Genomic DNA, 13,389 nt, shown 5'->3' on the forward strand with positions numbered 1-13,389 from the left:
AATACTGCTCTTTACAGATTGCTTGCTTTATTGCCTTTTGGATGTTAATGTAGTTCAATTTTGTTGGCTGCTTTGATGACAGACCTACGTGGATAGTGCTGGGCATCAAAGAGCCTTCCTTGTCTCGTGTGGCTGTAGCTATGATGGTCTGTGTTTTGCCCCTGGCTTTAAGGGACCAGATGGCTTTTGAATGCCATGGAGTAGACAGACACCTTCTTTTTCTTGGAGCGAGACCTTTTTGGCTTTCCAGCCAGGGCAGTGGCAGTCAGCTACAGCCTTAAATGCCAACTCCTCCTGACAGAGCGACCAAACTTGGTTGAATGTTTGGCCCTTGCAAAGCTGAAATCTGCAATCTTCCCTTGGATTTTTTTGTCCCCCACCCCCTGCCCTAGCCTGTAGGGTTCCTGTGTCTGGCTCATCTTTGCACACAGTCTGCCTGCCAGTGCACTTGTTATTAATTCATTTTATCCAGAGCCAAGAAACCCCCTCAGGGTTGGGGTCTTATGGTGTCAGGGATGCTGGCATTCTCATTCTGTTTTTATAGCACACGGACAGATGCCATGCAAAATCCCATTCGCATTTGCAGCGCTTGGATTAACAAATATGGAAGGGTGTAGGGGAACAGCCAATGTGACAACCCTCAGCAAGATGTCCTTAGAGCTAAATTGGAGACTAGATGAGCTCATTCCAATAACTGCTAATGGAAAGCCTGATTGCAAAGACTCCCGTTGACTTCAATTGCCTTGGAAAGAACAGCATGGGCTGCGCTACGTGCCTACCGCACACTGAACAGACGCTCACTCTCTGTGTGCACACCCAGGGTTCTCGAGCTGATTTCTTCTCCACCATTGAGCAGTATTACTCTTCTTCTCACTGGAATAACAGAGGAGTTTAGCCCAAAGCCCTTTAAAACTCCTCTTTTTTTCCCCCCTCGTACTGGAAAGAAGGAAACACATTTATAAATTAAAGGCAGAATCCATGGGATGATTGGCCATTGCCCTGAGTCTTTACAGATCATGTATTTTAGAAGGAGCCAACATCTGGGCATTAGACAAGTTCCCTCCATAGGGTTTTGCCTGAAGAAACTCAGCTGTCCTGTTGCATAAACCAACATACTGTCAAGCATTATTTCTAATACCTTGAATAATTTTCGGAGGCTGAGATGAGACTGCTAACATGCTAGCCACTGTGCAGATAGCAAGTGGAACTCTTTGTCCTGAGGATTTGTTGATCTACATAGAAAAGACCAGGGGAGAGAGACCAGCAGTGCTGTAGCATTCAAGTAATTAACAGAAGCAGCAGCATGAATTGGTGCAAAAGAAAAGCCTTTTGCAGAGCTGAAATTCTTCCCATACACAAAATTCCCCACAGATTCCTTCTGCCTGCCTTTGGTCCCCAAAGTACTCCTTGGGATGGCTGTTGCACTTGAGCAGCGGACAATCACAGCCACCAAGTTAAAAGCAGCCTGTTGTCAAGAAATCACTGAACCCAAATTTCATATGTCCTAGCAGTAGGTTACCCTCCCGTCCCGCTTCTCAGGTCAGGTCATAACACAGCCACTGCTGGCACTACTTCCAATGCAACTCTGACTTTCAGAAAGAGGATAAATGAGGAACTAGAAGAAAAAAAATGCTGGCTGTTTATCTCTCATGGGGGTTTTAAATCCCATTGGTGTTAATGTATGGTGCCCAGGGTCATTGCTGGGGAATGGAGAGAATCCCTTATAGGGCAGGGTTGGAGCCTGTGGGATTACTGCCTTCCTCTGAAATAGAAAGCTACTGAGCTGCAGTTGTTCCTTTTGAACCTAAGTCAGCCCACCTGCTCCTTCAAGACATCTCTCATATATCAGCTGAATAATGAAGTCATGAAAGTCAGGGTTTGGGGCAGCAAAAAGAAGCCAGGCTTTCTAATTTAAGACTGACTGTGGATCTGGAGGAAGTCTTGGGGGGCCCTTTCCCACCTTCTCCCCTGGCCTCAGGGCAGTTGATGCTTTTAGAAAAGCCAGAGTGTTGTATTACATAGAAATGGTTGTACCCATGTGAACTGCCTAACCAGGGATGTGGCTGGTTTTCATCTTAAACTAATCAACAGAATACTGTTCACTTGTATAAACCAGACGCACTTCTGGGTGCTGACAAATAAGGACTCATCTCTAGGTATATTGGTAGTTTCAGTTATTCTTTTAGCTCTGACTAATGCTTTGGAGCTGGCACCTTCCCACTTGTGGTAGCATAAAGTCAGGAAAAAATTCTCTGATCTTTCCGGAGCTATGGAAATGTCAGATGGGTGCAAGGGGACACTGGCCTGTGCCTGTCTCCCTCTGGAGGTTTTGTAATTTAAAGCCAGGTCCAGATTTCATCCAGTCCCTGTGGGACACAGCTGAGTTGACGGGACATGTCTTTCCAGATGATGTTTTCCTCCTCCTCTCTCCTTATCCTCTGACCTGGCTGGCAAAGATTTGTGCTTCTCCCAAAATGTCAGTGTTGGTGGGGGATTGGTTGCTGTGTGGGAAAGCAGGTGCCCGTCTTTTTTTGTCCTCAAATGTCAACCCATCTGCTTCTGCCTTGGAAATTTTTAGGAGGTACTCTCATTAATAACACTTTTTTTTTTTCTTCTTTTCCTTTTTTGTCTAGAAACTCACTGCCAACATGTCTGATACCGAGGAAGTGTAAGTAGAGAGAAAGTTGTGTGTGTGCTCGTTGGCTCAACTTGCTCCATGCAGCGGAGCAAGGGCATCCCAGCAGGGAGTAGAGGCCGGGTGCTGCTCTGTGCACAACCTGAAGCCCCCCGAGGCACTGAGGAGGGGGCATCTTGACTTTGAGTGTGAAAGACCCATGGAAGTTCACCTGACTTCCTCCCTGTCCAACACAGGACATCCCCCAAACACCTCCACCCAGCTCAGCCTGCCCTCAGTGGCTGTGGCACTACCCCTGGAGGAGGGGGAATGAAATACACAGTGCAGTGGAGAAGCCCCTTTCTGCCTTGGTTTAACAAATCGAGAGTAATATGACCAAACCCTATGGGACCGTTTGACATTAATGCATCAGTAGGTACATAGGGGAGATTTAGAGCAGTCATGAGATCAGAGGAATCATGGACATGACAGTGGTCATTTAGCCCTCTCCTCTGCTAGGAGATAAGTTCAGCTCAACCTGTGTCATTTTGCCCAGCTCTTAATATTTTTTTTCTAAAGATAAAATTTGGTACCTTTTTTAAGCAATCACTGACTAACATGTCTTTCCTTTGTGATCTGGCCCCAGGGCTGCTCTGAGGCTTGGGTTTCATGCAAGGGGATGGTAGAGCAGGAGAAGCTGGGAAGTGTGGGCAAGGAACGGGAACAGACCATGAGACTGGTGTAGCTACAGCCGTGGGAGAAACATTGAGCAGCATCTGTTTTATGCCAGATTTCTATTAGACAGCCCGAGGGTTCAGGGAGCCTGTAGCACATCTGGGTTGGCATGGGCCCTTGGCTGCAGGCTGGCTTGCCTGGCATGCTGGGGCTGAGGTCCACCTTTATCAGCCCCTGTATAGCACTCATGTGTGGGTATCACATTAGAGCCCTGGGGTGGAGGATTATTCCTGGATATGGATTCATATGCACCCTCAGAATCAGGAACACTATTTAAAATAAAACTCCAGCCGAGTCACTTTACCACTCTTAAAACCAAATATCTCCTGGAAGAGCAGAGAGAAGGGGGGAAAGAAGAAACAATAGACTTTAAACAATGCTACACTGTGTTGCTTCAGTATATGGTTTAAAGCTTGTTGACAATATGGAGTGGGACAAATATTTATCTATTTTCAATATCCTTTTTTCCTCTCTCACAGGGAACAAGGAGAGGGTAAGTCTTATATCTGTCTCTAGTTGCTTCCATGCAAGCCTGCAGCATTGTCTGGCCGTGTCAGCTGGTACAGTTAGACAAATCTGAGGTTTATTTTTCTGTGCTTCTGTCTGTCTGACTGTCACCAGATTCTGGTGTTTTTACACTACCTGTAGCAGCCTGGCCGTGTTCTTGCTGGGGGCAGCCTGTGGGGTTTCAGCCCCACATTGATGCCCTGGTTGCAGGGGACGCCTCTAGTTTTTGTAGGGGCACTGCCATCTGCTGGCAATTTATTTTGAAGCTTGTGTATATGTAATATTTTCTGTTTTAAAATATAAATCCCCATAATATACACATGCAATATACATAGAAGCTTTTCTTATTCTCAGGGGCCCTCTCTGCTACCCTTTTCCTTCTAATGCGTATATAATCCTGAGTTCCCCTTGCCCAAGAAAAAAAATCAATGCTGTATCACCTTCCTCCCCTTTTTATGACTCCTCTTTTTTATTTTCAAAGTCATTTAATCTGTTACTTTACTTGCTGATTTGCAAGTGGCCTCTCAGGGACCATCTTGCCCGGCATCCCTGTGAGCGCAAAGGGCTCTGCCGTGGGTAATGTCGTACCGATGTGTCAAGGCTGACGGTTCATTTGTCTGCTTTTTTTCCCCCCTCTCCCATTTCAATGCAGAGGAGTACGAAGAAGAAGGTAACAAAAAAAAGTGGAATGTAATTTATCTTTCTTTGAATCTTGGTCCTGCTTTTCCTTGTCTATACTTCACCCTTCTCTTTTGTGCTTGCTGCTAAAGGTGATCTGAAATACTTTATCGGTAAACCAGTTGGAAACAAAAAAATCATTCAAGTTGAGGCCATGACGTGCAGAGCCTTCACGTTATGGTGAAATGGAGTATTTGAATGAGCTGTTGGGGATGGTGAAAAAACTAGAGACTAACCTGCTCATAAACTTGGAACCTTTTAAAGCAGGGACTGGTGCAGAGCCCACACAACGTATCATCGGTGAAATCCTGCCATTCTCATTTTGACAGTGTCCACAGATTGAGTTTAAATTTTGAAATTGAAAAGAACAGGTTGTCTGGCTCCTGAGGAGAACCCAACAGGGCACTGCTGAGGACAGAAAAGGCAAGGCAGAGAACCAACTGGCAAAGATGAAGTTTTTTAACACACCTTTACTGGTAAAATGTGATTTGACAAGCTGTGAGAGACAGTGCTGATCTGGAAAGATGGAGCATGAAAACCCCTTCTCACCCAAGTTGTTTCACCTTTTGTAGGCAGCAGGGAGAAGAAGATTTTGGAGATGTATCACTATCTTTGCTGGGCACTTTTGACACACTGGCTTAAGTTCAGGCAAGTGTAGCTGCCAGTTGTCATCCTTCATTTTCCCAAGGTGTCTGGAACAGAGAGAAGGGCCAAACTCTTGGACTTTGTCCCAGGATCTGCCCTTAGTGTCTCAGACATCTTCTAAGGGGTCAAGAGCAAAACCCTATACTGGAGGTCGAATATTTGCATGTGGAGGGTATGAGACCAACTGAGAGAGAGAGACTTGCCTCTGTGTAGAAATGTCTCTTTTGGGAATTTATACACAGCTGGGTTTTGTATTTGGTTGGTTTTTTGTTTGTTTGTTTCTGGGGTTTTGTGTGTGTGGTTTTAGTGGTTTTGTTTGTTTTGATTGGTTGGTTGGTTGTTTTTGTCCTGGATTCCTACAACTTGCTGCAATGGACAAATTTCCATCAGTGGTGGTGGGAACAGTGACCATGTTAAGAGTAGTTCCTGCCATAAGGTACTGACATTCCTGGCATTGCTTCTGAAGGGATTGAGGGCTCAAAAAAAAAAAAAAAAAAGAAAGAAAGAAAGAAAATATGGATTGTAGAGCTTCAGTCATCATAATGTTTCTCTAGTCCTGCATGGAGTGGCAGAGCCAGAGCCAGGAAGGTGAAGGTGTTATTCATGCTCCATCCTTCGTCTTGTCAAATGTCAAAAGAGCAAGCAAAGGGTGTTGTAACTACAGACAAACCTTCCTTAAAGGAAAAGCATTTCTTGCTTTTTTACTTTCTTCCCTAACTGTCTACTTTTTGGTTTCAAGAATTTCATGACTGATATGAAATTAATCGGCAGGTGCCTTCCAAGTTTTTTTTTTTTGTTTTGTTTTGGTTTTGGTTTTTTTTTTTGTTTTGTTTTGTTTTGTTTTTGTTTTTGTTTTTGTTTTTTGTTTTTTAATCTGCATGACTATCTTCTCTGAGGTGTATCTTCTCTATGCTCCTTACTTTTGCTTGACCTTTGTTTTCTCTTCCAAAGTCATCCATTTCATTTCCATATAACTTTTCTCCATCACTTTCTAACTACCTTTTTTTTTCTCCAGGCCTTAGCTCACCTCAATACTAGTTTCTAACAGTTTTCTGTTTTCATTTTGCTGCTTGCTGTTGCTTCTTGTTCCATGACACTTGCCACCTGAAGCTCAGGGAGAAGGTATGTGACATGGCTTTTGATTTCTTTCTCTCTCAGTGTGGAGGAAGAATTTGTGTGCAGAAATCCAGAGCAAATGGTTCACACTCAGTGGCTGAGATTTGGTCTTGAGCCATAGACATCAATGCAATGATGGACATTGATGTCATTTATTGAGCTGGTAGGAAATGTGGCCTTTTTTTTTTGTTTAAAAAACCAAACCATTATATATATGTATGTATGTATGTATAAAAAATGTATATAATATACACACACATATATTTTTATATACATATACGTGTATATACATGCATATATGTATGTGGAAAAAAATATATATGTATTTGTTTTCTTCTACCTTTTTTACTGAACTGCTTGACTCTTTTTTGGCACAGCAGTGTCAAGTCCTCTCTTTTCTCTCCAAAAGCTTAAATTTTTTAAAGGGAGGGGGACACCTGCAAAGTTTATACTCATCTGTTAGAATTTGGGAATGAGTTTGTTTTAAATTTCAAAAATTGATTAATGTTGGTGAATTTTTTTCACCAACTGAGAAAAATATGTAAAGCAAAAGAAATACAGCAGTTTTATTTTTGATTAAAAAATTACCAAAAGCCAGTTTTAGGAAATTTTAGCCAGCTCTAATAAAGAATAAAATATTGGATGCCTTTTTATGTGGTTTTCACTTGTGGTCATATTCCCATATTTCAGTAACATTTATAACCCCATAATGTCCCCATAAAAATGTTATTTTTAATTCTCTCTCACCCTGTAATTCCATCATTGTGTATTCTTGCCCATAATGGCCTGGGAGCTTGGCAAACCTCAAGAATGTTCCAATAACATATTCCTTGTTTTAATTTTCTCCTCCCATTTCCTTTGCTGTTTGACGTTTCCCACCCACAGAAGAGGCTCAGGAAGAAGGTATGTGAAGCAGCACCTCAGCCCTGCTCGTTCCTGCAGCAGAGTTTGGTGCTGATGTGCACCTCGATTTTGCAAGGTGGTAGAAGAAAGCAAGAGGCAAGAGAAAGATGCTGTGACAAACTACCTGCAGGCAGAGGGCTTTTCTTGTCCCTTGCACAAGTTTCACTGAGGGTACCCCAAATCCTTGAGTATCTGTGCAGACACCTCTGCTCTGGTTTTTGGGGAGGGAGCAGCAGGGGAAATGTGGATATTATCCTTTCACCTAAGCCACAGCAGTCTCTAAGGCTGATTTTTAGCCCTGGGTATTTGTAACACGTGCCATGGAATAACTGAGGTCTGTCTAGAAAGGTTTCTATCAAGTGTCAACTGGTTTCTCCTATGTGGCCTGGCAGATCATGATCAAATGGATTTTGAAGTCAGAATCCATCTGTGGAAAATACGTGTGTAACCCTATGGTACATAGCACATATTCTATAATATGTCATATTATATATAGTATATTGTATATATTATAAGTTTATAAACTATAATATATAATATTATATATAATATAAACAGTATGGCATAATTATATGTACGTAGATGCTGGCAAGTAACCCCAGCTGGCTCCTCACATTCCATACAACATTAGCAAGGGGGGACAGACAGGGCAGAAGAGGGGCTGGAACAGAAACCCACCCTTTGCACTCGAGGGGTTTGGGATGTGGTGTTTCAGGTACAAGAAACCAAAGGGTGTGTCGGTTCTGCATTTGCAAAGCTTCATGGTTTGGGCATATTTTAAACAGGGGTAAACCTGTTTATAGTGCCACGAGAGACCCACTCTGAGCAGTTTGCAGAGTTTTAACAGCATCCAAGTTCAGAAGGCTTTACATTTCTTGTATCTATGTGCGCTTTGGTCACCTGTCTCCATTTCATCATCCTCTGTTTCTCTATTTCATATCCTCTGTGGGTTTTTTTTAGACCCTCTTAAATTCACACATTCTTTAGTCTAACTGTTCTTGTTTTCCATCTCATTGCTTTTGCTTCCTGCCATGTCACACCTGATGAAGCTGCTCCGGCAGGTACGTGCCATTGCCTTCCAAGCTGCTCCCCGCCATCTCCTTGTTGGTGGTGGTGGGGATTCAAGGGTGGTGAAAGAGGAGCAGGACCCAGTTACTTTGCCTTATTGCTTCCCTTTGTCTTTGATTTCCACCTCACCTCTGTGACAGGTTCTCGCAGAGGCTCACACACAGGAATAGTCTCAGTCCAAGGGGTAACCTGGCCTCACTGCCCCTCCTGACCTGTGCAGAGCTCACCATAAAGCCAATCTGGGCAATGGCAGGAATTGTTCCTCCAAAACTGGAACTAGAGAGAAATTTCAGCATGTATTATTTGAGCTTACCGTGAGATTTCCCCTCTCTGATATGTCTTTGCCTCTTTCCTTCTCATGAAGGTGAAGTTGTTTCCCAACCACACATGCTGCAAATTCTTTCCCCTCCTGGCCATTAGCACATCCCTTACTAGGGTAAAACTTTTCCCTCTGAGCAGAGTTTTCAGCCTGTGTAGTGTCAGCTTATGTAACACTGTATTTCTCATAATGTTCCTTTCCATCCTGTCCTGTGGCTCTTCCCACCTAAAGAAGCTCATGAGGAAGGTATGTGACATGACTCCTGAATTGCCGTCTTTCAGAGTAAGCTCTGGTTTAGCCAGTAAGCCGTAAGATGGTAAAAGAAAACAGGAGTTAAAAATAGGCATATTAATATAGACTAAAACTTGCTACCATTTTGTTTTTTGTACTGTCTTCCTTCATGTTCTGTCTTGACATTGACTGCTGATGCTATGTGGTCATTGTTGCATGAAAAAGAAGCCTGAAAACTTCTGTGAAATGTAAACCTCTTAAAAGGATGAATGTTGAAAAGCCTTCACTCTGAGTTTGGTTGGGTCTCCCTGGGAGACTTATTTTGGACCATTCGTGGTGGGTCTGGCCTCCAGACGATGTGCAGATGTGCTCATGATTGGCTGACATTCTTACAGTAGCCTTTCCACATATTTTTCTCATCTTAAACCCTGTGGTATAAAGCAAATGGTGATAAATTTGATGTTTTAGCTTTGCAAATGATTAAAGATGGTTTTCTTGTTCATATAATGGAGTTTCTAGACCACTGTCTCATGGCAGTACTTACAGCCCCCGAAAACCTGCTGGCCTCAGGTTATAAATCCAAGTGTCAGGGTTGTGAAACAGCATGCTGCTCCGGGCTTTATGCAGGACTGCTGGAACGGGCGCATAGGACAAATGTCATCTGATACGGCTGCTTAAATCAGCTTTATGTTTTTAATATCTCAGATCATTTGTACCCTCACTTCCAGTACTGCTTTTCATATCCGTATTCATTTTATTTCCTTGCCACGTATTCTCGGTCTTTCCCTCCCCCTCCATTTTGCACAAGTGAAAAGTTGTTCTGATGTTTCTAACGCTCTCGTGTTCCTTTGCATTTTGCTCTGTGACTCTTCCCACACGCTAAAGCTCATGAGGAAGGTATGTGCCATGACTTGTGAATTCCTCTGTTTCTGTCTGGAGCGGTAACTCGCGCAGGAATTCTGGAGGTGGTTGAAGATGAGACGATGCAAAAATACCCTCTGCTGCTTTGCTCTTGTAGGATAAGCAGTGTGATGAGTAATAAGTACTAACTGCTGTTTGGAAACAATGTCTGAAGCACAGGCTGGGCATTGCTTATGTATTCCCCAGCACCTGATGTCTCTAACCAGGCTATTGGTATGGACACCAGTTGGTACAAGGAGAGTGTTAGAGTGTTTCCAAACCCATTTCCTTTGTGCCATACACCGGGGTTAGAGGTGGGGCAGCTGTGTCCTGTGGCAATGCTGTGTCCCTCAGTTGGGTGCACCTCTTCCTCCTGTCCTCTCACCACTATGCAGAGGCAGAACTCCCTTTTGCAGCAATGTATGGTGATGGGACTTGCACCTGAAGTCATAAGCAACAAGTGGCACCATGTCACACCTAGCTTTCTTTTGGACTAAGGATGGCACTGAGTGGCATCATTTTGGTTGCAGCATACTTGAGAAAAGGTGTAGTGTTTGTTTTTTCCATAACTGTTGGTATGTTTCTGGGTTAACGTGCATTATGCAAAAATGGGGGTGGCAGGGTTGCATTTTTACTTAATTTTATAAGCTGAATTTTAAAGTTCAGTTCTGGTAAGACAATATGTGTGATTAGCAAAATACAAGGTCATGCTTATTAAAGCATCAACCTGGCAGCCCAAACCCATTTACCTTTCAACTGCCCTTCTGCCTGCCTCTCTCTGCTTGCCCAGCTAGGCTTTCATCAAATGCTTTATCCTGCAGGTTGGAGAGCAGTAACATGCTCATACTTACCTTCCCACATCAGTATGCAGTCCTACACACCAGTGGTGAAATCCTGGGCACTAAGGAAATCAATGCCAGCTCCTGGGAGCCCATTGATTTCTGCAGTGGCTGGGATTTCTATGCACATGAATAAGAGCGGGTTGTTTATACCCTTCTTGCACATTCAGACCTATGGGTAATGGACTTGCTCTAAATACAATAATGTTTTGTCAACCAAAGGCTACCAGTGGCACTTGATTTATATAACGTTATGAATATATATGTATTAGTCATCTGCATCTTTAATATCCCAACAACCCTTTCCTTCCTCCACGATTTTCTAATTGCCATCAATATGTGCCCTCTGTTTCTCACTTATCTTATTAATGATTTTTATCCCTTTAACCCCTCCACCCTGGCTAAGAAAAGTCTAAGGTTTTTTAATAATCCTCTGTTTCTTGCTCTAATTCTCTTATCTTTTTTTTACATCTCCTTCCCTGCTACTTCCCTTTTAAAGAAGTCCATGAACCAGGTATGTGACTTCTGAATTCCTCTGCGTCAATCTGAAGGGTTATTGTGTTCTGGAAATTCAATTCTGCTTGGCAATTTCACAATTGGGTCATGTGCTGAATTGGGACAAAATGGAAACTTTTCAACCAACCAACCAAAAAGAAAAAAAAAAAGAGAAAGACAAGAAAAAAAGGAGGAACGCCTTGTTTGACAGCTATTGAAAAATATGGTTTTTATTTAGTTAAAACATTATGTTCCAACTTTTTTTTCCCCTCTTTCCTCTATGGAAGATTTCCAAATTTTGAAATGAAAATTCTATTTTAGAAGCTTGTGAAGCATTGCCTTTATGGATAATGTGGGGTATATATAGTGTAATGCAAGAACAAATCTGGAATGAGAGATTGCCACTAGGCAAAAAGTGAAAAAGTTTTGTTCCGGAGATGTTAATATCTCTGCAACCTTTTATAGTTGTGAAACAGTTTCTATTTTTTTTAACCAAAATCTTATCTAAATCTATGTGAGTTCTGAAATATTGAAATTTAATTGAGCTATGATTTCTGTTGGAAAATGATAGCAGTAACTCTAATATTATACTCAGGAATTCAAAGATGGTGGAAGTAAACATAAAAATCGAATATTAATGATAAACTGAAACTTGCAGCTTCCTTACACCTTCCACCAGTCATAATTTCCCCCACTCTGTGATGCATAATAATGAGGATAAAGCTAACTGCTGCATGAAAAATGTAATAACATTTTTTGAAGACAAACATCTCAATATGTAAGTTGCAATAATAGCCACTGACCGGACTCAGAGTCATCTCACAGTGCTTATGGGAATGTTTTAATGTTTATTACCTGGAAAAACAGAAACTGAACTTGCAGCATCCTCTAAACTGTCCATGAAAATTATTCTGTGCCATTTGGAGTAGCATTATTAAAGCAGTCACATCTCAGCAGCCACTCACCCCAGCTATTTCACTCTGCTGTCCACAGAGGGAGACCAGCCTCTTAGTTCAGACCAGATCAATGCTTTTGCCAGGGTTGGTGAAAGCTACCTGATTGATTTTTACATGACTGAATACTTCAACATTCATCTGTGCACTGCTTCTTACATCTCTTCTGTTCTTGTCACTTCTTGTTTCACATCTTTCTCTTCTCCTTTTAACCATATTCATTCTTGTCTGTTAATCTGCACCTAAGATTTTGCTGACTTTGATTTGCACAAGTTAAAGGTCATTGCTTCCATCCCTGCTGCTTTGCCTGGCTCTGTACCTATTCTCCCTGATAGTTATCGAACTGCTACTCGTTACTCAGGTGTTGGTCTCTAGCTTTGACAGACGTATGAGCTTGAAATTTGTGAAAAACAGAAGGTATTAACACAGTCTGATAACAGAAGGTATTAACACAGTCTGATAAACAATAAAGCCTCCCTAAGTACACCCTCCCTACGTCTTCCTTTCCCTCTATAACATAAAGCACGACAAAACCAAAAGTTTATAAAGACAATGTAAATATAACAAACTTAACAGAAAACTTTTATGTCAGGAGACAATCCTAGATTTTCATATAACTGCATGAAACTGCATTAGTTTCTCTGTTATTTATGCTGTCTTTACCTACCACATCATCTAAGTCACAACTTTGGCCTGCACAAGTTCAGCGTTGTTGCTGTTGTGGGGTTCTTGCTCTAATTCCTTTATTTTTCCTTGTTGACTCTTTCCATGTAACCAAGCGCATGTCTGTGACATCTAAATTCCTATGTATTAATCTGAAGCATTCCTGTACATAGGAATTTGAAGATGTTGAAGAAAACCAGAATCATGAAGAATCAATCCATTCTTAAGATTCCCTAAAATTTATTTTCCCTGTAAGAAAGTATATATATTGTTTGTAACTGAAAAGTCACCTTCTAAGAAGCTTAGAAGAAACTTTTCAGTGCCCCTGAAAACTCTTGGGGCTGTGACTACACCACAGCTGGGACAGAGGGCAGATACCTGAGCTGCAGAAACCTGAGCTGCTTCCACTCACAGGGAGTGGATTGCAGCAGGATCCTGGCACGCCGGCTCGAGCAGTTTCTAGTCCCTTGCAGCAGAGACCAGCTCTGTGTAGACACAAATATTTCCAGTTCTGCAGAGCTAAGCCCTGAATCTGCCAGCAGGGATTCTTAGATGGTGGAGCTTCAGATGCAGGCATAGAGATACATCCAAAGCAGCACCTTCTTGCAGTAATTCTCACATCCTCATGCTAGCACTGATAGTTAAAAGGGCATGTACATAGCTGAAATCTAGGTAACGCTACATGCTTGTAAAACTCTCTTCTCGGGTATGTTTTCTTTCAAC

At 42.3% G+C, this 13,389-nt stretch overlaps 1 protein-coding gene across 26 annotated transcripts in view; it reads left to right on the plus strand.

Moving 5' to 3' along the window:
• Positions 1-13,389, plus strand: part of TNNT3 (troponin T3, fast skeletal type) — a 31,381-nt gene that overhangs the window by 2,242 nt on the left and 15,750 nt on the right. For 5 of the 26 annotated variants that reach the window (XM_018076004.2, XM_018076003.2, XM_018076002.2 and 2 more), the window contains 7 exons: positions 2,634-2,668; positions 3,829-3,842; positions 4,509-4,526; positions 6,290-6,301; positions 7,181-7,198; positions 8,817-8,831; positions 11,055-11,069. In XM_018076004.2, the coding sequence (XP_017931493.1) occupies positions 2,649-2,668; positions 3,829-3,842; positions 4,509-4,526; positions 6,290-6,301; positions 7,181-7,198; positions 8,817-8,831; positions 11,055-11,069 (112 nt within the window). In that variant the 5' untranslated portion in view covers positions 2,634-2,648. Of the gene's footprint in view, positions 1-2,633; positions 2,669-3,828; positions 3,843-4,508; positions 4,527-6,289; positions 6,302-7,180; positions 7,199-8,247; positions 8,260-8,816; positions 8,832-11,054; positions 11,070-13,389 lie in introns of those variants that run through there. The other 21 variants (XM_018075989.2, XM_018075996.2, XM_008922025.3 and 18 more) reach the window with 8 other exon arrangements.

This window comes from Manacus vitellinus, unplaced genomic scaffold (assembly GCF_001715985.3).
Source record: "Manacus vitellinus isolate BGI_N305 unplaced genomic scaffold, ASM171598v3 scaffold_30_pilon, whole genome shotgun sequence".
Lineage (NCBI taxonomy): Eukaryota > Metazoa > Chordata > Aves > Passeriformes > Pipridae > Manacus > Manacus vitellinus.